The 26,683-nt window shown below is 36.7% G+C and overlaps 8 protein-coding genes, 1 non-coding gene and 1 pseudogene across 9 annotated transcripts; 5 read left to right on the top strand and 5 right to left on the bottom strand.

Annotated features, from left to right (window-relative positions):
• Positions 720-2,945, top strand: LOC104702189 (lysM and putative peptidoglycan-binding domain-containing protein 2-like). The gene is given in 6 exon segments (XM_010418017.2): positions 720-1,034; positions 1,134-1,273; positions 1,346-1,712; positions 1,823-1,953; positions 2,503-2,699; positions 2,702-2,945. Coding segments are annotated over 4 exon segments (561 nt in total). The 5' UTR covers positions 720-1,034; positions 1,134-1,273; positions 1,346-1,523; the 3' UTR covers positions 2,746-2,945.
• On the bottom strand, positions 4,689-5,493 carry LOC104704885 (RING finger protein 141-like). Its single transcript, XM_010420899.2, has one exon. The coding sequence runs from the start codon at positions 5,412-5,414 to the stop codon at positions 4,689-4,691; it is 726 nt and encodes a 241-aa protein (XP_010419201.1). The 5' UTR covers positions 5,415-5,493.
• LOC104704884 lies at positions 5,662-6,952 on the bottom strand. Its single transcript, XM_010420897.2, has one exon. It carries the CDS (start codon positions 6,935-6,937, stop codon positions 5,741-5,743), a length of 1,197 nt encoding a protein of 398 aa, XP_010419199.1. The 5' UTR covers positions 6,938-6,952; the 3' UTR covers positions 5,662-5,740.
• Positions 8,143-11,379, top strand: LOC104702187 (pentatricopeptide repeat-containing protein At1g74600, chloroplastic-like). The gene has a single exon (XM_010418014.1). The coding sequence runs from the start codon at positions 8,342-8,344 to the stop codon at positions 11,021-11,023; it is 2,682 nt and encodes an 893-aa protein (XP_010416316.1). The 5' UTR covers positions 8,143-8,341; the 3' UTR covers positions 11,024-11,379.
• Positions 11,597-12,606, top strand: LOC104702182 (glutathione S-transferase U10-like). The gene is made up of 2 exons (XM_010418011.2): positions 11,597-11,968; positions 12,050-12,606. Exons 1-2 carry the CDS (start codon positions 11,645-11,647, stop codon positions 12,422-12,424), a joined length of 699 nt encoding a protein of 232 aa, XP_010416313.1. The 5' UTR covers positions 11,597-11,644; the 3' UTR covers positions 12,425-12,606.
• Positions 12,426-17,300, bottom strand: LOC104702183 (annotated as a pseudogene).
• On the top strand, positions 17,073-17,153 carry TRNAL-AAG. Its single transcript has one exon. It is a non-coding gene; the product is annotated as a tRNA-Leu (tRNA).
• LOC104702185 (NAP1-related protein 1) lies at positions 17,472-19,847 on the top strand. Its single transcript, XM_010418012.2, has 10 exons — positions 17,472-17,725; positions 18,166-18,288; positions 18,373-18,423; positions 18,535-18,606; positions 18,710-18,823; positions 18,921-18,985; positions 19,131-19,194; positions 19,287-19,343; positions 19,423-19,470; positions 19,603-19,847. The coding sequence occupies exons 1-10, from the start codon at positions 17,597-17,599 to the stop codon at positions 19,654-19,656; spliced, it is 777 nt and encodes a 258-aa protein (XP_010416314.1). The 5' UTR covers positions 17,472-17,596; the 3' UTR covers positions 19,657-19,847.
• LOC104702186 (cytochrome P450 98A9) lies at positions 19,775-21,584 on the bottom strand. Its single transcript, XM_010418013.2, has one exon. The coding sequence runs from the start codon at positions 21,377-21,379 to the stop codon at positions 19,904-19,906; it is 1,476 nt and encodes a 491-aa protein (XP_010416315.1). The 5' UTR covers positions 21,380-21,584; the 3' UTR covers positions 19,775-19,903.
• Positions 24,742-26,509, bottom strand: LOC104702181 (cytochrome P450 98A8-like). The gene has a single exon (XM_010418010.2). It carries the CDS (start codon positions 26,385-26,387, stop codon positions 24,894-24,896), a length of 1,494 nt encoding a protein of 497 aa, XP_010416312.1. The 5' UTR covers positions 26,388-26,509; the 3' UTR covers positions 24,742-24,893.

The raw sequence follows: 26,683 nt of genomic DNA, 5'->3' as shown, positions 1-26,683 counted from the left end.
CTAGGATTTAAAATTTAGAATTAAAGGGTTTTGTACTTATTTGGTCTATGTTGTGTTATGGATAATATGCTATGGATAAAGATCTAACCAAATTTATGTATGTATATTTTGTATGAATAAACACAAGTAACTATCTATTAACAATACTGCAATTGATTATCCACTTATAATTGAACAAATGTTCAACGACTGATGGATACTGTATAATCTAAAAATTCATAAAAAATATAGCAATATGTATCTTAAAATGTAGAAAATATATAATCATAACATATTTTATATAAATAAATAGAAAATTTGTTTTATGATAACAAATAAATATATTTTACTTTGTTAAAGTGTTAACAACAAAAAAAGAAGAGAAAAAGAGAGAAAAGAAGGAGAGAAAGAGAGGTAAGTTGTTAATAAGGGCAAAAATGTAAAAAGAAAGTGGACACATAAACAAAAAACTTGGGAAAGTATACATGAGTGGAAAGTGGGTTTTTGTGACAGAACTCAACCCAAAGTAGGTTTTCATGATATTCACCCATCTTTTAATGTGTATTATATGTATGTATATAAAGTGTACTTTACTCATTCCTGGTGCTGCCACGTCATCACCACTGTGAGTTAACTAAGGCTATCTTTCTGAAGCCCAATTTTACACGACAACCCAGTAAGCAAATCCTATTTTTTTCTTTTAACATATATATTAAAGCCCATTACGAGTACATCTATATTACATGTGTAATATGTATGATCTTCGAATAAAACCTTCTTCCATGTATCTCCACTCCGCCGCCGTTAATGTGCGACCTCAACCGTCCCCCCATCTTGATTCCGTTCTGTCACCTTAAACGTTTTCAATCTTCTAGGTGCCGTTGATTGAGTCTACTTCTTTTCCTTCTTTCTTCATTCTTTCTTTATTTGCTAATTCTTCAAACCCTTTCACCTATCTGCATCGGATCATCTTCCTCTGAAACAGTAATTCAAGGCATATCAATGCTCTCTCATTCAATTCAAGGCCGACTACTTTTTTCTTTAATTGGTGCAAGGTGAAGTCTTATATAATGTCCTCTCCCCCAATTTCATGCCTCTTACAATTTCCTTACTTTCTCAATTTTATCTTTACTCACATGGAGCTTTTACAACAGATGACCAATCATGAAAGAAAGAGAGCGATAGAGGACATGGAGCTTTTACAAGCAAAGCATGAGATTGAGAATGCACCAATCGATGACAAAGACCCTCTCCTCTACGCTCCTCTGTATCCCAATGTTTCCATCTTCAAAAAGTGAGTTGTATTTTTTGTGTGTTTTCTTGTAGCTGCACCAAAGCTTATGTATTCTGATGACACTGATTTCAGTTGATATTGAAATCCTCAAGAGCTATGTTTGCAAAGAAGGAGATAAACCAATAATGCATAGTCCAATACTTAGAGGGATTTATGTATCTGAAGGCTGGTTTATGAAAATCATTGAATCCAACAACAACAAATTTGTCACAAAGGACAACGACCTAGAATCCTGGAATGGAATCCTAGAATGGCACGAGGAAATGGAATCCTAGAATGGCACCTTATAGTCCTTCGAGAAGATCATCATCATCATCATCTGTTTCCAAGATACTGCGTATCTCCACCTTCGACCACTCCTACCGGCGCTGGTTATATCGAACACGAGGTCTCCAAGCTTGATACTCTCGCTGGCATTGCCATCAAATACGGCGTTGAGGTATTATAGTTTAGAAAGCTGAATGAATCGTGTTTACAAGGATTAGTTTTTTCTTTTTGGGGGCTTGTGTGTGTGTGTTTTTTTTTTAATTAAGTGTGGTGATTGATCAGGTTGCAGATATTACGAAGCCGAATGGGCTTGTGTCTGATCTTCAGATGTTTGCTCTCAAGTCTCTCCGGATACCATTACCTGGCAGACATCCTCCTTCCCCATGCTTATCTAACGGCTCTCTTAATCTTGGGTATTTTTTTTAGCCTCTTCATCCTCTCTTCGTGGTATGTAGTCTGTGACAGTGACTTAAAAGGTTTTTGCAGAACTTGAGCTGTTTACATTAGATTACATGTAAGTTATGCTGTTGTGCATTTTCCAAGTAACATTAAGAAACTTAGACTAGGTTAGCAAGCTCATTGAAAGAAAGTTCCATAAGATCAGGATCAGTGTTAAGGAGCGATGATATCAAACCAAGATGGGTACAGCTTTCCCTTGTAAAAGAACCGTTTTGACATTTTGAATTCTGTTGTTCATCATGTCACCGCAGAACCAAAGTTACTACTAGAAAAATGTAAAGTTTCTATCGGCGCTAGAGTTTGTGCAGAAGGCTATGAACTCTTAAGTTTATTTTATCTTGATTAGTTCCTTACAACCAATGTTCTTTAAAGCAAGTAAGAGAGAATGAGTAAAAGTACAATTAAGTAGAGTCGTAAAAATGATCATTATCATCGTCTACTGATTTGCATTAAAGGACATCCACATATCAAAGTAATCATATTCCCATGAAATCTTCTTGTAGAGAGGGGTGTTCGGAGCAAGCTTTATCGTCAGCAAGCAATGGCAACAACCAAGACGTATTATTTGACTCCTTCCAGTCTTTGAGTTTGAAGCCTTCAGAAAAGAAGGTGTCTCCAGCCATGAACTCCTTGCAAGGATACTATGGATTGAAACCAAAAAACAGAAGAGCTTCTGAAGGTTTTGATATGGCTGTGTACAAGAAGAGTCTTCTCATCTCCAAGACGATGATCAGTACCTATCATGATAGTCAAACTGTAAGGTAAAAAGAAACTGTAAGGTAAAAAAAAAAAAAAAGAATAATAGAATAGTACTAGCAAACTTCATTTTATTTGGCGATGCTTCCATCTTCCATAGGCTGCTCTCTTCCATATTTTGAAGGTTTTTGATTTATTATTTATAACCCTTCAATGACATTTCAACACTTGACGTACCATATTAACTGGTTTCGGCTGCTTTCATTATTGCATATAAAAATATCTTGACGTACCGAAATAATTTGGCAACAACAAAATTGTACTGGATTGTCATTATGAATGGTATCAAAAATAGTATGCATGGAAGCATATGTAACCCAGTGCCCAGTGGTGAGATCGTAAAACTTGGTGGGATGATAAGATCAAGAAGTCTAAAATTAAGTTCATTCAACATTGTTATCATATTGGATACCGAAAGTTGCATTCTAAAAGTTAGCAATTATGATATACGCATCACAAGGAGAAATGTTAAGAAACAAAACTAAAAAGTTATAAATCATCATTGCAGGCAGACTGAAGTTTCAAACACTACTTTTTTGACACTACAGTCAATATGATGTCAAAACTGCTACTGCCTACTTGGTTACATATTTATGAAAGGTGATGCTCAGTCGTTATCGTTTGTTTTCTACAATCAACTTAAAGAGACATCATTCAATTTACAAAAGAAAAAAAAAGACACTGCTCAGAGACCATCCGCTTTATTATAATTTTGAAAAGCTATAATCAGTTTATACAAGATTTAGACAGTGGTGGTCCAAATTTGAATAATTTCGTAGAATCATAAATGACACTGCTCATTGATCTGGACAATTAATTTGTCTCTCTATTTTTTTCTTTTTCTTTTTGTCAAAACCGTCGACATTTTTTGTTTTTTGTGTGTGTATGTTTCCTACTTTAGAATGTTGTATATGCTTACAAACCCGATAACGTAGCAGTGATGAAACAAAAGTATTTAGCACTTCCACTTTATTATAACTGTTTTGTAAATCAACCATTTATTAAAATATATATATATATATATATATATATATATATATATATCATTTGAAAATCTTTAGTCCGGGTCGAAACCAATCTGATCTATCTCTCTAGATAAATGTGGTTGTTGAATCATCTCTATGTAACCAACCTCGACTTGATCTCTCTATGTAAATAAAGTTGTTGAATTGTTTTTTTTTTTTTTATAGCTAAAATGGAGTATGAAAATAGAGGAAATCGATACCATTCCTCAAATCTTTTACCACTAACTTAACAAATACTTTTAGAAAAAAATAATATCAGACACTACAAATATGCAATTTAAATAACTGAAAAACAAAAACAAATTTTAAAATAAACATAACTAATATAAAATAAAAATGTAAAACTACACAGTAGATTGTATTTAATGCAAAAAAAGAAAGCAAGAAAGCCAAAATCACCATTTTCAAAAAAAAAACACGAAAAAATAACAACAAAATATAAAGAGAAATAACAAAACACATTAAAAATATCCACCAAAAAAACACATATCACACCCTAATCAAACTCACGCGTGAAGCACCGACCAAATACTAGACAATGAAAAAATGAAAAATAATAATAAATTAATCACAACTAACAACTACAACAAAACAACAATTTTAAGTACACAATGTTAACTTCTTATCACAATTATTGAAAAAAACATTAAAAAACATAGAAGATGATCTCAAATTTTGAAAAGTAAACAGCACACTAAATTATACTTACTGGAAAACCTATTTTTTAAAAAAATATCCAACAAACAACATAAACACCCAAATCAAACACAAAAACAGACATAAAAATGAATTTACATAACCAAAATTTAATATACACAAAAAAAATCCAAAATACACTTTTATCTAACTCTCGCGCGTAGCGCGGGTCAATTGCTAGTATTCTCATAAACACTAAAAAAATTGTTGTTTTACAAATCAGAAATCCAAAGAAAAAATGAAAAAGAAGATGAAGAAGAGAATTGAAGCCGGCACAAGGGACAGCGTTGATTGATCTGTGACCACTGGTTGATACAAACTCCATGAAAATCATGTTCACAAGGCAACTTCACGACGACTGATACTTCAACGTAATCCTCCATGCAAATCACACATCCCGTCGAACCATTAAAGTTATATCGGAGCAACTTGATCGCCGGTGGTGGTGGTAAATCATCATCCGCAGGAACAGAGCAATACCTCTCTGTCAACAGTTTCTCTGAGTCTGTATCGATGTCAAAAACTTTAGTACTGATCTTCCAAATCTTGACTTCAGTAACTCCTCTGCCTTTTGACAATACAGACGCAAGAGCTACGTCGATCTCTCGCGTGATAGTGGAGCAGTCATTGGCTACGTCGAAGCGGCTCATGATATGGGAGATGCCGTTGCAGTTTAGGGAGAAAGTAAAGGGGTTGGAGATAAAAGTGGTTCCGTTGGGACAACTAGAGTACCAGACGGCGTAGTTTTCAGCGTGTAGGGGCGTAAGGCTTGTTGTGCGATGGTCGATGGTTTGATCGGGAAGAGCGAGTGAGGAGGAGGTTGCTGTTTGTAGACGGATACTTCTGCGGATGACTTCGGCGCATGTTAGCTCGGCGGTAAGCGGATTAATTACTTGCATGGAAGATGTAACAGTGTACGCAAACTCACTAGAATCCATCTTAATTTGACCTCTCTTTTTGGGGGAGGAGAAGAAGAGACATATGTGATGGTTTTATAGTTTTATGTTACAATTTAGACGGTAAATAAGGACTTTGGATAAGTATTAATTTTATTTAATCTCAACGAGATGATTAAGTATTTTTGTTTTTACAATTTATAAATGTAATTTTTTATTATTTCATCTGTTTAATCCGAAAACGAATGAATTTTAGTTACTTGTTTCCCTTGTTATATGTTATCAAAACTTGTGTTCACAATTATAAGAACAGCAGAAAACATAATTACGGACCATATCCAAACCAAACTAAATATTGTAACTAGTTTTCATAATTTTACAAACTGAACAACCGAACCAAAACAGAACTGAAATCCGGATTGAACACCTTTAGTAATTGGCGATCGACACAAGGGACACAGACGATTGAGTTGCAACCAGTCGTAGATGCAAACTCCATGAAAGTCATGGTTACATGGCAATTTAGTCACTACTGATCCGTACGAATAACTTTCCATGCAAATCACGCATTCTTGCTTCTCCTCCCTCATCGAATCCAAATCTATAGGTATAGCCGACCTGTACCCCGGTGGATCGTAGCTCTTGACCAACAACCTCTCTGCAGCTCTGTTGAATTTATAAACCTCAGTCCTGATCCTCCAAATCTTGATTTCAACCATTCCTCTGCCTCTCGATGGTGATGATTTAACAGCCATGTCGATATCGCGCAAGATGGTGGAGCAACCGTATTTGGTGACGCCGAAGCTGCTCATGATATCTGATATTCTGGTGTAGTCTAGTGAGTAGTAATTAGTAGTGCTCTTGCTTGGTCTGGAGATAATGGTGGCTTCGTTGGGACAACGACGAACGATACTGGCGACGACGGTTTGATTGTTTGTGGAGTNTCCGTACGAATAACTTTCCATGCAAATCACGCATTCTTGCTTCTCCTCCCTCATCGAATCCAAATCTATAGGTATAGCCGACCTGTACCCCGGTGGATCGTAGCTCTTGACCAACAACCTCTCTGCAGCTCTGTTGAATTTATAAACCTCAGTCCTGATCCTCCAAATCTTGATTTCAACCATTCCTCTGCCTCTCGATGGTGATGATTTAACAGCCATGTCGATATCGCGCAAGAGGGTGGAGCAACCGTATTTGGTGACGCCGAAGCTGCTCATGATATCTGATATTCTGGTGTAGTCTAGTGAGTAGTAATTAGTAGTGCTCTTGCTTGGTCTGGAGATAATGGTGGCTTCGTTGGGACAACGACGAACGATACTGGCGACGACGGTTTGATTGTTTGTGGAGTAAGTGGGTTGGTTCAGTAGTGAAATAAAGCTGGTGTGATGTTCGATGGTTTGATCGGGTAGAGACACTAAAGGTTTTCTTTCGTCCATGAAGAGATGGATTTTTTTGCGGAGGACTTTAGTGCGGGTTAGCTCAGCGGTAAGCGGCCGAGTGGTTGAGTGCTGGCGTATAGAGACACTGTACTCAACACTGTTCTCAAAAATAGTGCAATCCATGGAGAGAGAATAATTAACGAGATTTTTNTTTTTTTTTTTTTTTTTTTTTTTTTTTTTTTTTTTTTTTTTTTTTTGAGACGAGGCATCATCAGGCCTATCTATGATGATGGTTTTATAGTGGAAAAAGCCATTTATTTTCTATATCCTATTCATGTTCCAACTAGGTTACTAGGACTTAGGAGGCTAGGATATGAGTATTTAGTTAATTAATACTCCCTTTATCTCAAAATATAAGATATTTTATAGAAGTTTTTTGTTTCATATAAGATGTTTTCAAGTTTTTTATGCAACTTTTAGATTAGTTTAATATTTTATATTATGCAGTATTGTTTATGATTGGTTGAACTTGTTAAAAGTAAAAACTTCTTAATTTGGGTATTTTAGTTAAAACATCCTATATTTTGAAACGGAAGGAGTAAAATAAAAGGAAATCCCCTATATATTAATAGGGAAACATTCTTGCAAAAAATGCTGATGTGTCGTTGTCAACCCTCATTAATTAATATTAATTACATCTATACCATTATAGATTTAAATCAAATTTCATTAGATAAATTAAAACCATTTGTCATTTAATTTGAATCTATATAATACTCCTTTAAAAAACAACAAAATATATTTTTAAAAAACATAATAATTACTCACGATTTATTAAAATAAATTTCATACAATTTTTTTCACCAAGTTAAAATTATTTTCCACGTTGAAATATATATTTCACAAGTGTTTTACACAAAATAAACCCAAATTTAAATAAAACAAACAAAAACTTTAGTTACATATTTTGTTTTACACAAACTAATCTTAGATTCAAAATAATAATTTTATTTAAATTGATTTATCCGTACTATGTGCGGGTTGTTACCTAGTAAATTATTATTTACTAGATTTTATCTGAATTACACGAAAGTGTCGTCCAATAGTATATATTCGATTGGGTAAACGTAAAACTATAAAAATTTGCTTTATGGATAAACCTTCCAAATCTTGCAAATATATGTGATTTGTTGTGATTATCTCTCTCCACCACATTATACGTTTCAATAGTTTAAATATCGAAATTCCTAATTTTTTGAAATTGATTCGGATTTCGAACCAAAAGCAATCCCATAAACAAACAACAGTATTAACAATTTTATTTTTATTTTTTTTAAAAAGAAAAAAAATTGTGTTTTATTCAACAAAATTTTGTGTGCTTTAAAATAGATACAGGAAAAAACAAAAAGAGATAATTAAAAAAAAAATCAAAAGACCAACTCGGCCATCTTGACTTTTTGTTGACTAAAATGACTACTAACTATATAATACTTTTATATCATATACTAATATTTATAAGCTCCGTTTTTTGAAAGTTTCCTTCTTCATTCCGGTTCAACTACAGTATAGCGCTGATGAGCTAATATAATGATTTGTGTAGCGAAGGCGAGCTTAAACTCCTTAAAGATCTCTCCTTTATCATCTTCCTTAAGATTATTATCTTCCGTTACCAATTCCCGAAACCAGTTGTCACTTCCCAGCAAAGATTGCACTTCTTTTTTTAACCCTTTTCAATTCTTCAATGATCGATCAAATTCAAGGCTTTGCACCCTCAGAACAACCAGAGTTCTGCAAGCCCATTTGGTTAGGCGATGTATTTTGCCTTTTGATGTGTTCCTTACTAAATCTTTGCTTAGTTGGTATGCAAACTCCGGTTCCATGGTCAACGCAGCTAAGCTGTTCGATACAATTCCTCAACCAGATGTTGTTTCTTGTAATATTATGATCTCTGGTTACAAACAGCATCGGTTGTTTGAAGAATCATTGAGATTTTTCTCTAAGATGCATTCTTTTGGTTTTGAGGCTAATGAGATTAGTTATGGGTCTGTGATTTCGGCTTCTAGTGCTCTTCAGGCTCCTCTGTTCAGTGAGCTTGTGTGTTGTCATGCTATAAAGATTGGTTATTTCTTGTATGAAGTTGTTCAATCGTCTTTGATAGATGCATTCTCGAAGAATCTCAGGTTTGAGGATGCTTTTAAGGTGTTCCGTGACACTTTATCTGCTAATGTGTATTGTTGGAACACTATCATAGCTGGGGCACTGAGAAACCAAAACTATGGTGCTGTCTTTGATCTTTTCCATGAAATGTGTGTTGGGTTTCAGAAACCTGATAGTTATACATATTCCAGTGTTTTGGCTGCGTGTGCTTCCCTTGAGGAACTTATGTTTGGAAAAGCTGTTCAAGGTCGGGTGATTAAATGCGGAGCAGAAGATGTATTTGTTTGTACTGCAATTGTTGATTTATATGCCAAATCTGGGCATATGGCTGAAGCTAGGGAAGTATTCTCACGTATCCCCAACCCTAGTGTTGTCTCTTGGACAGTAATGCTGTCTGGTTACACAAATAGTAATGATGCTATCTCTGCTCTTGAAATATTCAAGGAAATGAGACACTCACGTGTTGAGATCAACAGCTGCACTGTAACTAGTGTGATTTCTGCTTGTGGTAGACCTTCTATGTTCTGTGAAGCAAGCCAGGTCCATGCTTGGGTCTTTAAGAGTGGTTTCTGTCTCGATTTCTCAGTGGCTGCCGCCTTGATTAGTATGTACTCAAAGAGTGGAGATATTGATCTCTCCGAGCGGGTGTTTGAGGATTTGGACGATTTTCAGAGGCAAAATATAGTAAACGTAATGGTCACTTCATTTTCGCAAAATAAGAAGCCTAGTAAAGCAATAAGACTGTTTACTAGAATGCTTCAGGAAGGTTTGAGACCCGATGAGTTTAGTGTATGCAGTTTGATTAGTGTATTAGATTGTTTGAATTTAGGTAAGCAGGTTCACAGTTACACCCTTAAAAGTGGGTTAGTCCTTGATCTCACTGTGGGAAGTTCTCTTTTTACAATGTACTCCAAATGTGGTAGTTTGGAAGAATCATACAAATTATTCCAAGAGATACCTTTCAAAGACAATGCTTGCTGGGCTTCCATGATTTCTGGTTTCAATGAGTACGGTTATCTAAGAGAAGCTGTCGGACTATTCCGCGAGATGTTGGATGATGGAATAATCCCTGATGAAAGCACTCTAGCTGCTGTTCTAACTGTGTGTTCTTCACTTCCTTCTCTGCCAAGAGGTAAAGAGATACATGGGTACACACTAAGAGCTGGAATCGACAAGGGAATGCCTCTCGGTTCTGCACTAGTAAACGCGTATTCAAAATGTGGCTCACTAAAGTTGGCTAGACAGGTTTATGATAGGCTCCCAGAACTGGATCCAGTGTCATGTTCATCTTTAATTTCAGGATATTCACAACACGGGTTAATCCAGGATGGCTTCTTCTTATTTCGTGATATGGTCATGTCTGGTTTTACCATGGATTCTTTTGCAGCTTCATCCATTCTTAAAGCCACTGCTCTCTCAGACGAATCATCTCTGGGAGCTCAAGTTCATGCCTACATCACAAAAATTGGATTGTACACAGAGCCTTCTGTAGGTAGCTCACTCCTGACAATGTATTCGAAATTTGGAAGCATTGAGGACTGCTGTAAAGCATTTAGCCAGATCAATGGCCCAGATTTAATAGCATGGACAGCTCTGATTGCAAGTTTTGCTCAACATGGAAAGGCCGCTGAAGCGTTGCAAGTGTACAATCTTATGAAGGAAAAAGGATTCAAGCCTGATAAAGTTACTTTTGTGGGAGTCTTGTCTGCTTGTAGTCACGGTGGTTTGGTCGAAGAAGGCTATTTCCATCTCAACTCGATGGTAAAAGAGTATGGTCTCGAACCTGAGAATCGACATTATGTCTGCATGGTCGATGCTCTAGGGAGGTCAGGAAGACTTAGAGAAGCTGAGAGTTTTATCAAAAGTATGCCTATAAAACCGGACGCCTTGGTCTGGGGAACATTGCTTGCTGCTTGCAAACTTTACGGGGATGTTGAACTTGGGAAGCTAGCTGCGAAAATGGCTATAAAGTTAGAGCCATCAGACGCTGGAGCGTATATTTCACTCTCGAACATCCTTGCAGAGGTTGGTGAGTGGGACGAAGTGGAAGAAACTCGTAAGCTGATGAAAGGAATAGGTGTACAGAAGGAACCAGGTTGGAGTTCTGTCTGATGTTAAAGCTCTGGTGAAAAGCCGTGAGGTTGATTATTGTCCTGTGTGTGGGGATAATCCAAAATGTTCAGAAATGGATGCAGCAGTCCTGCCCAAGGTAATGATGTAGGAAGAACTGGAAATAGTTGGAGATTGCTTGCATTGTAGAAGACAAGCCTTTTCGTATGATTGATTAGAGGAATCTCCTGGACAACAGTCAGTTCTCAAAACCATTTTTATTATTTTTCGTAATGATATCACTTAAGATCATTCCAGAGAAAATAGTTGGTTGTAAAGTAGTTGCTGGTTTCCATTTTCTTGGGCGGCAATACAGTCAAACATAATTCAATAATTTATCTCTTGGCTCGGTTCCTTCATCTTGATCTCTAAAAGTAACGACATTCATGAAATAAACAATCGTAATGTAATATTAATTAAAACATTCAACGTTCAAAGTTTTGACTTTGAATGAAAGATAAGATAATGGCATAATGCACACAATATGCTTGATGAACAAGACAAAAATATCCAAAGTAGACTCTCTGGTCTTAAAACTCTATATAAGAATTTGAAAAATGAAGCAAAATTCATATTCCCCAACAAGATTTTAAGAAAAGAAGAAAAAAAAAGAGTTTTAAGAGAATGGAGGAGCAGAGGAGCAAAGTGACATTACATGGGATGTGGACAAGCACATACTCAAAGAGGGTAGAAATCGCCCTTAAACTCAAAGGCATACTCTATGAGTATGTCGAAGAAGATCTTCAGAACAAGAGTGAATCGCTGATTCAACTCAACCCAGTGCACAAGAAGATTCCTGTTCTTGTCCATAATGGGAAACCAGTGGCTGAATCACTTGTGATTCTTGAATACATCGATGAGACGTGGAAGAACTCTCCTCGTTTCTTTCCAGAGGATACTTATGAAAGGGCTCAGGTCAGGTTCTGGGTCAGCTACATCAACCAACAGGTGTCTTCCCCAAATCTCTTATGCAAAATAAACCTCATACATTGATATGATTAGCAGACTAATGACTATTTCTTGTTGCAGGTGTTTGAGGTCATGGGTCAAGTCGTGTTTCAAGAGGGTGAAGCTCAAGCAAAGTCTGTAGAAGAGGCAAGAAAGAGAGTCCAAGTTCTTGAAGAGGGACTCAAGAAGCATTTCCCGAATAAAAACATCAGAGAGAATGATGATGTAGGGCTTTTGGAAATCACCATCATTGCTACTTTTGGAGCCCACAAAGCCTATCGTGAAGCACTTGGTGTAGAGATAATTGATCCAGTGAACACTCCGACTTTATACAACTGGATAGAACGTCTGCAAGATCTGACTGTGATGAAAGAAGTCGAAGTGCCTCGTGATAAGTTGGTGAACTTTCTCCAAAACTATAGACAAAAGCTTCTCCAGCAGGCTGCAAGTGCGTAACTAGATCAAGATGTTGGTCTAGTGATGAATCATCTAGATTCAATATTGTCTCAGAGGATAACAGATTGAGAGTTAGATTACCGTTTGAAGTAAGAAATAATTCCTTGAGGCAGATATTTATGGACTTGTGTAGCTACTAATGTATGATAATGAACTAAATAAAGCATTTGTGGTATCTCCAATCTTTCTATAGCCACCTGAAACGCTTTCTTGTTATACTTTAGCGAGAAATAAGTTGGTAACATCAATGATAACATTTCTAATCAAGATGTGACTTGATCGTTGTAAGATCTATTTCACAGATATTGTAAGCAACTAACCACACATAACAAAAAGGGTATAGTACTCAGGAAGCTCCAAATACCTCGTGCAACTTCTTAAAGTGGCTAGGTGTTCCTTGTCTAGGGCTTCTTAAATGTGAAGTTGAGAACGACTTGGAGCATGCTCCTGTAGTGCTTTTGGCCTGTGTTCAATTCTATCTTGAAGCATCACCAAAAAAGGGAAAGAAGAAATGGAATCAAAGCAGAGAACCACTTTCTTCGACTTTTCAGGAGTTGAGTATTGCAACAGGACAAAACAAAAGCTTCATCACCAGATATCATGTTTAAAAGAACAGAGCAGCTCCAACATCTTTGTGTCTTGGAGCTCTACACCCCAAAATGGCAATTCAATACAGATTTTAGCTGCTCAGACCAACGGTTAAGTTACCATCTTCTCCAGGAATGGCTCAACAAAGTCCTGAGATGCACGAACTTGAGCAGTTCTTTAAACAACCAGATATGAGGTAAGCCATTGTATCAGATTCATATGCCTACCACTGTGAAACCCTTTTTCTTGCGTAGCCTTTTATCTCTAAGGCCATCAAAAAGAAGTTCATAAGCATAATATGTAATACAGCTCTTCTTCAACAGATCCTCCAAGACAAGCTTAGGAGCAGCCACCTCCTTTTTGTCAATATCAAAAATGGTGTTGACAGCCTCAGGGACCAGTCCTTTCTGGACCATCAGATGGATAATACCGGCAGCCTCGTAAACTCTATCCTCCACACAAAGACAGTTTATTACACGTCCAAGCGTTGTGAGCGATGGAATAAACCCATTTTCCATCATCTTCAGTAGATACTTGTACCCCAAATCGACATTTCCCGTTTTGCAAAAACCATCAACCATAAGCCGGTATGTGTATCCATCAGGAACAATACAACGATCAACCATCTCTTGGAATAGTTTTCCCGCCATAGTAACATTTAGCTTCTCAGTGAAAGCATGAATGATGATATTATATGTTGGCGTTGAACTCGAAACCTTATAAACCTCTTCCATCTTCCGAAATAGCGTGTATGCTCCATCCAAGTCTCCATTTTTGCAAAACCCGTCGATCAACGTTCCAAACGTAACCGCATCTGGATTCACACTCTTGTTTTTCATTTCTACCAGCAACCCCAAGGCTTCATCTACTTTTCGGTATCTGCAAAGACTCTCCAGAAGTATATTAAACGTGAATAAGTTGGGGGCACAACCTTTTGCTATCATCGTTTTATATGTTTCCATCACATCTTCATACTTTGAAGTTTTGCAGAGACCATTCAACAAAGAGTTGTAAGTGTACACGTCAGGATCAACGCCACTGTCCAACATAACATCTAAGATCTCAAGTGCGTTTTCCATTTTCAACTGTGTAGAATAACCATGAATCAAAATGTTGAAAGTAAATATGTCAGGAAAGTACCCTTTGGAGATCATAACTTTAACAAGACCATCAGCATCAGAAACACATCCCATCTTGCATAATCCATTTACAAGTATGTTAAAAGTCTGCACCTCGGGAATCAAACCCTTTTCAGACATTTCACTCGCCAACTGAGCAGCCTCCAGAATTAAACCCTGGTTAGACAATCCTTTGATCAGTGTGTTGTAAAGAATAACATTAGGCTTTACTCCTTTCCCTAAGGCCTCATTAAATAAAGCTAAAGCACGATTTGTATCACCTTCGTGGCACAATCCGTCAATTAAGGAGCGATATGTAAACTCGTCAGGCACAAACCCATTGAAAACAGCATTACCTAGAATCCTTTCTGCAAGTTGCACCATTCCACTTTTGCAATATCCAGCTATTAGTGTGTTATAGGTAAAACTATCAGGCTCAAGCCCTTCATTAACCATTTTGCCTAAGTAAGCCTCTGCCTCCTGAAACTTGGAATTCTTACATAAGCCACATATAAGATTGTTATACGTGACAACATCAGGCTTTGGCCCCTGATCTATGAGACAACCTACCATACGAACAGCACCATCAAGCTCACCTTTCTGACAAAGCCCTTGAATGAAAAAATTATAAGTAAACAGATTCGGTAAAACACCTCTTTTGATAACTTTATCAAGTAGTTTTTCACACTCCTTAACATCNGACATTTCCCGTTTTGCAAAAACCATCAACCATAAGCCGGTATGTGTATCCATCAGGAACAATACAACGATCAACCATCTCTTGGAATAGTTTTCCCGCCATAGTAACATTTAGCTTCTCAGTGAAAGCATGAATGATGATATTATATGTTGGCGTTGAACTCGAAACCTTATAAACCTCTTCCATCTTCCGAAATAGCGTGTATGCTCCATCCAAGTCTCCATTTTTGCAAAACCCGTCGATCAACGTTCCAAACGTAACCGCATCTGGATTCACACTCTTGTTTTTCATTTCTACCAGCAACCCCAAGGCTTCATCTACTTTTCGGTATCTGCAAAGACTCTCCAGAAGTATATTAAACGTGAATAAGTTGGGGGCACAACCTTTTGCTATCATCGTTTTATATGTTTCCATCACATCTTCATACTTTGAAGTTTTGCAGAGACCATTCAACAAAGAGTTGTAAGTGTACACGTCAGGATCAACGCCAGTGTCCAACATAACATCCAAGATCTCAAGTGCGTTTTCCATTTTCAACTGTGTAGAATAACCATGAATCAAAATGTTGAAAGTAAATATGTCAGGAAAGTACCCTTTGGAGATCATAACTTTAACAAGACCATCAGCATCAGAAACACACCCCATCTTGCATAATCCATTTACAAGTATGTTAAAAGTCTGCACCTCGGGAATCAAACCCTTTTCAGACATTTCACTCGCCAACTGAGCAGCCTCCAGAATTAAACCCTGGTTAGACAATCCTTTGATCAGTGTGTTGTAAAGAATAACATTAGGCTTTACTCCTTTCCCTAAGGCCTCATTAAATAAAGCTAAAGCACGATTTGTATCACCTTCGTGGCACAATCCGTCAATTAAGGAGCGATATGTAAACTCGTCAGGCACAAACCCATTGAAGACAGCATTACCTAGAATCCTTTCAGCAAGTTGCACCATTCCACTTTTGCAATATCCAGCTATTAGTGTGTTATAAGTAAAACTATCAGGCTCAAGCCCTTCATTAACCATTTTGCCTAAGTAAGCCTCTGCCTCCTGAAACTTGGAATTCTTACATAAGCCACATATAAGATTGTTATACGTGACAACATCAGGCTTTGGCCCCTGATCTATGAGACAACCTACCATACGAACAGCACCATCAAGCTCACCTTTCTGACAAAGCCCTTGAATGAAAAAATTATAAGTAAACAGATTCGGTAAAACACCTCTTTTGATAACTTTATCAAGTAGTTTTTCACACTCCTTAACATCTCCTTTCTTACAAAGAACATGTAGAAGCTTGTTAAACGTACTAACACAAAGAGAAACACCCGATCCAAGCATCTTCCCAAACAACTCATACGCCTCATCCTTAAAATCCTCCTCATAAAACCCACCAACCACCGTACAATAAGCAACCACATTCATCTCACAGCCTTGAGAAGACATATTGTTAAGAAGCCTCAAAGCAGCGTGAGGCCGACTCGTCTTGCAAAAAGACTTCATCCTAATCGTAAAGGAGTACACATCAGGTGTAATCCCCTTGTCACGCATCCTCAAATACACCTTGTGAGCTTGATCAAAGTAACCACTATCAACCAATATACTCATAATAGCATTATAAGAGAAAACCGTAGGCTGACAATCATAAAAATCCATCCTTTCAAACACATTCACAGCTTCTTGAACTTTACCTTTCCTACCATAGTTCTTCATTGCGCCAACATAAACACCTTCAAGGATATGGTTAGAAACATTAAGACGCATATCCACAAAAACCTCTTCCATGGCTTCGAATCTCCCATGAAGGCCAAGCTTTTCAATCACGCTGCGGTAAGTAGATAAAGTATGCTTGAAACCATCCTCTTTCTTCATCGAATTGAACATTTCTAATGCTTTCATTGGATCCCTCTGACATTTTATAACTGCAGTTACATGTCTCGGAAGCAGAGGAGGACCCATGAAGGAGAAGAAAAAACAAAAAATCGTAACCTAACCCCTAAAAATCCAGAAGCTTTGATTTCGTTTCACAGAGATATTTAGCAAAGAAGACGGAAGAACCCTAACAAAATCTGATTATAAAATCGGAAAAGCCAGATTCTTTATCACTGAGGAGAAGACCCGGAAATCGATTGCAATGGGATTGTAAAATTCACCGACGAAACTACAACGGCTATGGCCGAGTTGGGACTCCGGCGCAGAAGCGAGTGGAAAAGTTTGGATAAATAATTTATTCACTTAGAACGTTGATATGGCCGAGTTGGTCTAAGGCGTCAGATTAAGGTTCTGGTCCGAAAGGGCGTGGGTTCAAATCCCACTGTCAACATTCCTTTTATTTTTTTTTAATTTTCTGTTAAGAGCAATAATGTTTTACTTTTAAGTGGTCCAGAAGTAAATCATACGACAGAAAACGGGAAATGACATAATCCGCTTTTATTAAATCAACTTATTCTAATAGGATAACTTAAAAAAGCAAGCGAAGTGGAGAATTTCTAAAATACCCTAAGGTTGGTTAAGAAATTGACTATTATACCCTTATTGGCCTCAGATGGCGCGATCTGATTGGTACACATAAACCCCTCAAAACCCTAAGTCCCTTTTTTGCCCACACTCTCACACTTCTTCAACCCAACATAAAACTCCATCAAGAGGAACTAGGGTTTTAGCTGATTCTCTCTTTGCGACGGAAACACAAAAAAAAGAGAGGAGAGAAGCAACCAAAGAGGAATCCCTCTCTTTCTTTGGGAATTAGGGTTTCTGGAAGTGACAATGGTCGCGGATAAGAGCAAGAAGTTGAAAATTGAAGAGAAGGTCGAAGATGAGAACTTGGAGCTAATCGATAAAGAGCTTGTTCTCTCAATTGAGAAGCTTCAGGAGATTCAAGAAAACCTCGAGAAGGTCTTTTTTATAAATCTCTTCTTTCATTCATATCTTCGTTAATTTGCTCTAATTCTCCGGATTTATCGCTTTTTTTTTTTTTTTTTGTCTATGCTCTGTATCGTGGTTAAGATTGAATGTATTCCAATTCTAATTTTACAGCTTTTACTCAAAGTTTATGTTGCTAACTTTACGGCTTTGTTGAATTTTACATGAAAGGTTGGTCTTTTTGTCTTGTTTGCTACAGATGCAAATTGAGAACGTTTTTGTGAGATTTTTGTATTTATATTATCATGTGACTGCTCTCGGCAATTAGTAGCTTCTGTAATGCCTGTAGAGAAGTTACTGGAAAGAGTACTATTTGAGAAGTTCAAGCTCAAACAACTCATAAGTACAGTTAGAAGTGTTCCTTTTTCTTCTTTTTTGTTTTCTCTGATGGTTTGTTACTTTGTTGGTTCTAGATTAACGAAAAGGCCAGTGATGAGGTCTTGGAAGTGGAGCAGAAATATAACGAGATACGGAAACCTGTCTATGACAAGCGTAACGAAATTATCCAGTCCATTCCAGACTTTTGGTTGACTGCTGTAAGTTATATATCTTATAGGTAGTTTCCAATTACTGTTTAAAACTTCCTTTACTCTTATTCACTGTCCACATGTTCGTTGTAGTTTTTGAGTCATCCAGCACTAGGTGACCTCTTGACTGAAGAAGACCAAAAGGTTTGAGCTATCTTTCGACATGATTTCAAAGATTATAATGTTGATAAAGTATCATTATATTCTGCAGTTACACCTATTATAATTCTTCATTTGGTTTCCCTGTTTTTACAGATTTTTAAGTACTTGAGCTCTCTGGAAGTGGAGGATGCCAAAGATGTGAAATCTGGATACTCTATAACTTTTGTATGTTTCTCTTTATCCATCTTAATTTACTATTCGTTTTTATTGTCTTTTCCTATTGATCTAAGAAGTTACTGGGTATTGTTAAATTGGGCATCAATCACAGAACTTCAGTTCCAACCCTTTCTTTGAGGATGCCAAACTTACGAAGACGTTTACCTTCTTTGAAGAAGGAACAACAAATATCACAGCAACTCCTATCAAGTGGAAGGAGGGCAAGGTGAATATATATATTTCTGCTTGTGCAATATAAGAAGTTTTTTACTTTATCTGTCTCACTTCGGCATTATTCTTAATGATGTTTCTCAATTATGTAGGGCTTGCCAAATGGAGTGAACCATGATGATAAGAAAGGAAACAAACGTGCATTGCCAGAGGAGAGGTATTGTTCTAGAGCCTATTAAATGATCATAGTCTTAGTGAAATTCTTGTGGTCATGGATAGATGCTGCACATGATACAAAGTTTAACTCTTTCTTATTGGTAATTGCATATGATTAACAATTTTCCTTTCATCTTTCTCTTCAGTTTCTTTACTTGGTTTACTGATGCTCAACATAAGGAAGATGCTGGGGATGAGATTCATGATGAGGTACAGGCTCCTTTACTTTCTGACTTGTTATAAGTTATAGACCGTTTTCATTATCTGCCCAATTTGAAATCGGCAATCTCCTCTTGGAGCAGGTTGCTGATATCATCAAGGAAGATCTGTGGTCCAACCCCCTCACCTACTTCAACAATGTAATCTATTCCTCAGTTAAGTTTCAGTCCTCTTTTCTGTAGATGGAAAAAGTTGCTAAAGATTTTTTAATGTACGTAGGATGCTGATGAAGAGGATTTTGATGGAGATGATGATGGTGACGAAGAGGTAAAACAATCATTTCATTGCTCCTCAAAATGCATTGATTAATTGAGTATATTAGTTATTATGAGTCACATGGTTTGTTATTGTACTACATCACTTAACCTGATAAATGTTTGAAAACTAAAATCTCTTCAGGGAGAAGAAGACGACGATGACGACGATGAAGAGGAGGAAGACGGTGAGGAATGATGGGAGCCTAAGATAACACATTGCTGGCTTGCTTCTATAACAGATGTGTAAAGTTTGTGTTATGAGGTTCTCGATTTTAGCAATGATGAGACTAAGCTTTCTCTTTTGGAATATTTAGTTTATTTACTATATTAGCTACATTCTGTTTGTACGAACTCATCAGCCATGTCCTAAATCCTGCCATTGCTACATCTGTTTTATCTCAGTTGAGAATCACTCTTATCTTAGGTAGATTAATATGTGTGATCTATTTCAGTGAAAAGTTAGATAACTCTTGTGGCAGCCTGAACGAAGCTAGAGCCTGCAATGGAGTCTTCATGTAACAAACTAATCCAGGCTTCTCAGTCATGTCGATGTGCTCATTAGGTGTAGAGAATGTCCATGAGAAACAATGCAGTAAATTACCTAGTGCTAACGTCATCATATTGAGGCTGAGTTGTGCCGCTGGACACACCCGTCTTCCTGATCCAAACGGAAGAACCCGAAAGTCTTGACCTTTGACATCTGTTTCCTCCACAAGAAACCGCTCTGGTCTAAACTCATCTGGGTTACTCCAGTTTGCTGGATCTCGACCAATCGCCTGCACGTTGACATAAACCGTGGCTCCCTTGGGAACTCTGTACCCACCTATCTGAACTGATTCGCTGGCCTTGTGTGGAAGCATCAATGGTGTAGGAGGGTGAAGCCGGAGAGCTTCTTTGAGTACGCATTGCAGATATGGCAGCTTTGGGATATCTGTATCAGACATAAACCGTTCTGATCCAACCACGGAATCAAGCTCATTCTGCACCTTTTCTTGCACAGCAGGGCATCTGATCATCTCTGCCATTGCCCATTCAATCGTAATGGCGGTTGTGTCAGCACCTGCGGTTAACATGTTCCAGACCAGTCCCATCACAGTCTCCTCGGTCAGCTCATTCTTCTCTTTCAACGCTAATAGACTCTGAACAAAACACTTCTTGTCTCTTCCTCCGTATTCTTCATCCATTACAGCTCGTCTAAACCAGTTTTTTCTCCGAGCCATGTGCTTCATGAACACCTTGTCGCTAGTGAACCATGAGGAAACCCGTTTAAGCCAAGTTGCGTAATCAAGCATCTTGGTTGCACCAGGCAAACGAGTCTCCCTATCAACAATCGATTTAAACTCTCTTGCTTCTTTTGGTTCGAACGTTTTGCCGATCACTAATCTTGAAACAATGTTCAAAGCAACCGAACCTAGATAGGTCCTCAGCACCACCGGCTTCTGATCATCGCTCATCAAGTCGTTAAAAATAGACTTCACCACGGATCTTACTTCCATCTCTCTCATTGAGTTGAAAAACTCGATGCTTTTCAGAGAAAAAAGCTCGAGTGTACATAGTTTCCTCATTTTCACATAATGTGCTCCGTAATCAGACCAAATAAGATCGCTACCGTTCTGAGTCATTCGTGCTGTTCTGTGTCTGTTACAAAGTTGGTAGTCTTTGTCTCTCAACACTTGTTTAGCTAAGTCAGAGCTAGAGACCACGACAGCTAGCTGTGACCCTAACCACACCGATATGATCGGGCCATAAGTCTGTGACCACTCGGAGAAAGACTGTGTCCATAGTGGTTTCAGTTGATTAAGGTTTCCAACTAGAAACTGCGGTGGTGGTCCCGGCGGTATGTTGGATATCCGACGTCGTAGATTTTGTATGACGGCCGCGATTATGATAGTGATTAGTGTAATCAGTAATAAATCCATTTTGCTTCGACAAAGTGAAAAAGATTGTAATACAAGTTTGATGCATACTCACAGCGAAGTGTTTTTATTATATACACGAAATATTAAATCATTAATGAATAAGCTAATTAGACGGCACGTAGTTTAGCATGAAATTGTCATGAATTTGGTTCAGTTTTGCTTTCCCACACTAGTTGCATTTTAGTAAAATCAGTTTTGCATCCTAGTCTATATAGGCATACTCATATAGTCATATTGACTATGTTGAACTCGTAACATCATTTCTGTGTGTTTTCTAATGTTGCACACCGAGTATTCGATAAAATACCCCAACTAAGTAGTATCAAATTTCTAGATGACAACATTGCTGGTATGATTCTATTATATAGACTAGGATGTCACGCACCGGAAAGTGAAAACTTAAATGACTAACGTTGTTAATTTTGCATTTCGAGTAAAAACTTTATGGTAATTCTTTATCGGTATAATATAAAAGTCATAAATAATGACTAAGATGAATCAACCAAATTAATTAAATAAAATATTTGTTGTATATATATAAGCAAGAAAAATTGATTCAGTGACAATAATAATATTAATGATATATAAATCTAGGTTTACTATATCATATTTAGATAATTAATTTTGAAAGATATTCACATAAAAAAAAAATTAAATCATTATTCTATCAAAATTTATAAAAAAAATAATAAGAGAATCAGGGAGAAAGAGCTCATAGCTGCAATCAACTAAATTGACTAAAAGATAAATCTATGAAAAATTAGAAATCACAATTAATTATCTAAATTAATACTTGGAAGAGATGATCAATACGGGTTAGATGAAAAACGATACCAAACAAAAGTTTGATGAATGAATCAATAAATAAAACAATCCAAATTTTTTAACAAAGATAAGTGAATCAATGTTGATTAATAAATTGAAAGAAAATAATACTCAGAATTTTTTAATTTGGAGGTGTTTAACAATACTCAAAGAACAAAAACATTTTTCAAGAATAAAATTTTGGAGGTGTAAAACAAAAATGTGCAAAAACTAAAAAAATGTGAACATTGAAAGCTGAGAGTACGATGAAGAAACACAATTGTTGGATCAAAATATTGCAACTTTTAAGATCATTAACAAATCTAAACAATTAGATGAGATAATAAAACAATCTCATCTGTTATATTTAAATTAACCTCTATAAGTTTGCGATAATATATAAACGTATAAATCTATTAAAAAATAGAAATTACAATCAATTACCTAGATTAATACTTGGAAGAGATGATCGATGTGGTCTAAATGGAAAACGACACCAAACAAATGTTAGATGAAGGAATCAATAAATAAAACAATCCAAAATTTTTAACAAAGATGAGTGAATCAATGTTGATTAATAAATTGAAAGAAAATCATATTCAAAAATTTTAAATTTGGAGGTGTTAAACAATACTCAATGAACAAAAACTTTTTTCAAGGTCCATAAATATATATATATATATATACAAAGAGGTGTGAAACAAAAATGTGCGAAAACTAACAAATGTGAACATTGAAAGTTGGGAGTACGACGAAGAAACACAATTGCTGGATCAAAATATTGCAACTTTTAAGATCATTAACAAATCTAAACAGTTAGATGAGATAATAAAAACAATCTCATCCGTTATATTTAAATTGATTCCTAAAAGTGAGTTTGCTATAATATATAAACATATAAATCTATGAAAAATTAGAAATCACAATCAATTACCTAGATTAATAGTTGGAAGAGATGATCGATGCTGGTATAAATGGAAAACGACACCAAACAAAGGTTAGATGAAGGAATCAATAAATAAAACAATCCAAATTTTAATGTAGATGAGTGAATCATGTTGATTAATAAATTAAAAGAAAATAATAGTCATAATTTTTAAAACTTGGAGGTGTGAAACAATACTCAAAAAAAAAAACTCTTTTCAAAGTCCATAAAATATGTATATATAAAAAAACAAAAAAGTGTGAAAATAAAGAGGTATGAAACAAAAAGGTGCGAAAACTAACAAGTGCAAACAATGAAAGCTAGGGATATGACGAAGAAACACAATTGTTGGATCAAAACATTGCAATTTTATATAAGCAAAGAGGTGTAAACAAAAAGGTGTGAAAACTAACGGGTGCCAACATGGAAAGCTGGGGGTGCAACGAAGAAACACAATTGTCGGATCGAAACTTTGCAACTTTCGAGATCATTAACAAAGGGTGAGATCATTAAAAATATAATACTCAAAGAACAAAAACTCTTTTCAAAATTCATAAAATTTTGTATATATATAAAAAACAAAAAAGTGTGAAAACAAAGAGGTGTGAAACAAAAAGGTGTGAAACAAATGGTGTGAAAACTAACAAGTGCAAACATTGAAAGCTAGGGGTACGACGAATAAACACAATTGTTGGATCAAAACATTGCAACTTTATATAAACAAAGAGGTGTAAAACAAATAGGTGTGAAAACTAACGGGTGTCAACATGGAAAGTTGGGGGTGCGACGAAGAAACACAATTGTTGGATCGAAACTTTACAACTTTTGAGATCATTAACAAAGGATGAGATCATTAATAATACTCAAAGAACAAAAACTCTTCTCAAAGTCCATAAAAATCTGTATATATATAAAAACAAAGAGTGTGAAAACAAAGAGGTGTGAAACAAAAAGGTGCGAAAACTAACAATTGCAAACATTGAAAGCAAGTGATACGACGAAGAAACACAATTGTTGGATCAAAACATTGCAACTTTATATAAACAAAGATGTGTAAAACAAAAATATGTGAAAACTAATAGGTGCCAACATGGAAATCTGGGGACGAAGAAACACAATTGTTGGATCAAAACATTGCAACTTTATATAAACAAAGATGTGTAAAACAAAAATATGTGAAAACTAATAGGTGCCAACATGGAAATCTGGGGACGAAGAAACACAATTGTTGGATCGAAACTTTGCAACTTTTGAGATCATTAACAAAAGGTGAGATCATTTATAATACTTAAAAAACAAAAACTATTTTCAAAGTACATAAAAATATGTATATATATATATATATATAAACAAAGAGGTGTGAAAACATAAAAGTGTGAAACAAAAAAGTGTAAAAATTAATAGGTGTGATTTTTAAAAGATGAGGGTACGACGAAGAAACACAATTATTGGAAAGAAAAAAACTTGTAACTGTTGGGATCATTAATAATTTTAAACCGTTAGATAAGATAATAGAAACAATCTCATTCGTTAGATTAAAGTTGACCTCCAAAAGTGGGTTTGCTATTATATATAGATGTGTAATGTTTGTGTTTTGAGGTTGTAGTATTGGCAATGCTTATCATGAGATTTTGAGCTTTCTCCATGTGAATATATATACTCTTTAATTATCCATTTATATAAATAGCTACATGTCTCTTAGGTTTGACGACATGTTCGTTTCCATACATCATGGTCTATGGAGTTTGGTTATCTTATCTTGGTGTCTCTGGTTATTAATCTGATTTAATCTAAAGGTAAAGGTATAACTCTTGCTGCAGCTCTCGGCAAAGCTAGAGCCTGCAATGGAGTCCTCATGTTACAAAGCAATCCTGGATTCTCGCTCATGTCAATCCTCTCTCCAGGAATTGGAGAACTCCACGAGAAGCAATGCAACAAATTTCCCATCACCAATGACATCAAGTTCATGCTGAGCTGTGCTGCTGGACACATCCGTCTTCCTGATCCGAACGGAAGAACCCTGAAGTCTCGACCTTTAACATCGGTTTCCTCCTGAAGAAACCTCTCTGGTCTAAATTCATACGGGTCTCTCCAGTTTGCCGGGTCCCGCCCAATCGCTTGCACGTTGACATAAACCGTGGCTCCTTTAGGGACTTTGTAGCCACCTACCCAAACTGTTTCGCTTGCTTTGTGTGGAAGCATTAACGGTGTTGATGGGTGAAGCCGGAGAGCTTCTTTAACCACGCATTGCAGATATGGCAGTTTCGGAATATCTGATTCAGACATTAACCGTTCGGATCCAACCACGGAATCAAGCTCCTGTTGCGCCTTTTCTTGCACGGTAGGGCACTTGATCATCTCTGCCATAGCCCATTCGATAACAACCGCAGTTGTGTCAGCGCCCGCGGTTAACATGTTCCAGACTAGTGCCCCAACCGTCTCTTCGCTCAGCTCTTTCTGCTCATTCAACACAAACAATTTCCGAACAAAACCCTTGTGGTCCTCTATCGCTACATCTTCTTCCACCATTATAGCACCTCTAAACCACTTTGTTCTCCGATCCTTGTGTGCTAAGAATTCCTTATCGCTAATGAACCAAGACGAAACCCATTTGAGCCACCAGACGTGATCAAGAAGCGTCCCTGAGCCACTGAGAAGATGTTCTTTCTCAACGATCGATTTAAACTCTTTTCCTTCCTCAGACCCAAACTCTTTCCCGATCATTAGTCTTGAGATGGTGTTCAAAACAACCGCAGCTAGGTACTTCCTCACGACTAATGGTTTTCTTGCCTGGCCATCGGCTGAATTGCTCATTAAGTCCTTTAGAATCGACACAACCATCGATCTTGCTTCCATCTCTCTCAACGACCTGAAATTCTCGATGCTTTTAAGAGAGAAGAGCTCGAGTGTACAGAGTTTCCTCAGTTTTACATAATGAGGACTGTAATCAGACCAAACAAGATCGGTACCGGTCTGAGTCATCCTCGCGATCCTGTTTCGGTTAGACAATTGATGGTCTTTGTCTCTCAACACTTGTTTGGCTAAATCAGAGCTCGAGACCACAACCGTGAGCTGTGAACCTATCCACACTGATATGATGGGACCATAAGTCTCTGACCACTCCGAGAAAGAATGAGTCCAAAGTGGTTTCATTTGGTGGAGGTTTCCGATAAGAAACTTTGGTTTTGGTCCAGGCGGTATGTTGGATCTCCACCATCGTTGATAAAGCATAATGGTGGCGACGAGGATAGGGAGTAACGAAATTAGATATAGAACCATTTTTGCTTCCACAATGTGAGACAGTTAATGATATAAATTTGATGTACACATTGTAACACCTACCTTACACTGAAGTTTTATACACAAACTGTAAACATAGGAGAAAGCTTTTGAGATTTACTTACGTAAGTTTAGAGAAACACACAACTTTGGTATGGCCCCTTCGTACTCTCTCACACTTTTAGCATTTTCTGTTTACTTTTTTTTTTTTTTTTTTTTTTTTTTTTTTTTTTTTAATACCAAAGTACTAGATAGTACGAATCGCATGAGTGAGGTCGTCGTGTCTAAGTCAACGG

Source organism: Camelina sativa, chromosome 7, assembly GCF_000633955.1.
Source record: "Camelina sativa cultivar DH55 chromosome 7, Cs, whole genome shotgun sequence".
NCBI classification, from domain to species: domain Eukaryota; kingdom Viridiplantae; phylum Streptophyta; class Magnoliopsida; order Brassicales; family Brassicaceae; genus Camelina; species Camelina sativa.
The sequence above is the reverse complement of the archived record's forward strand: the minus strand, read 5'-3'. Positions and strand labels throughout refer to the sequence as shown.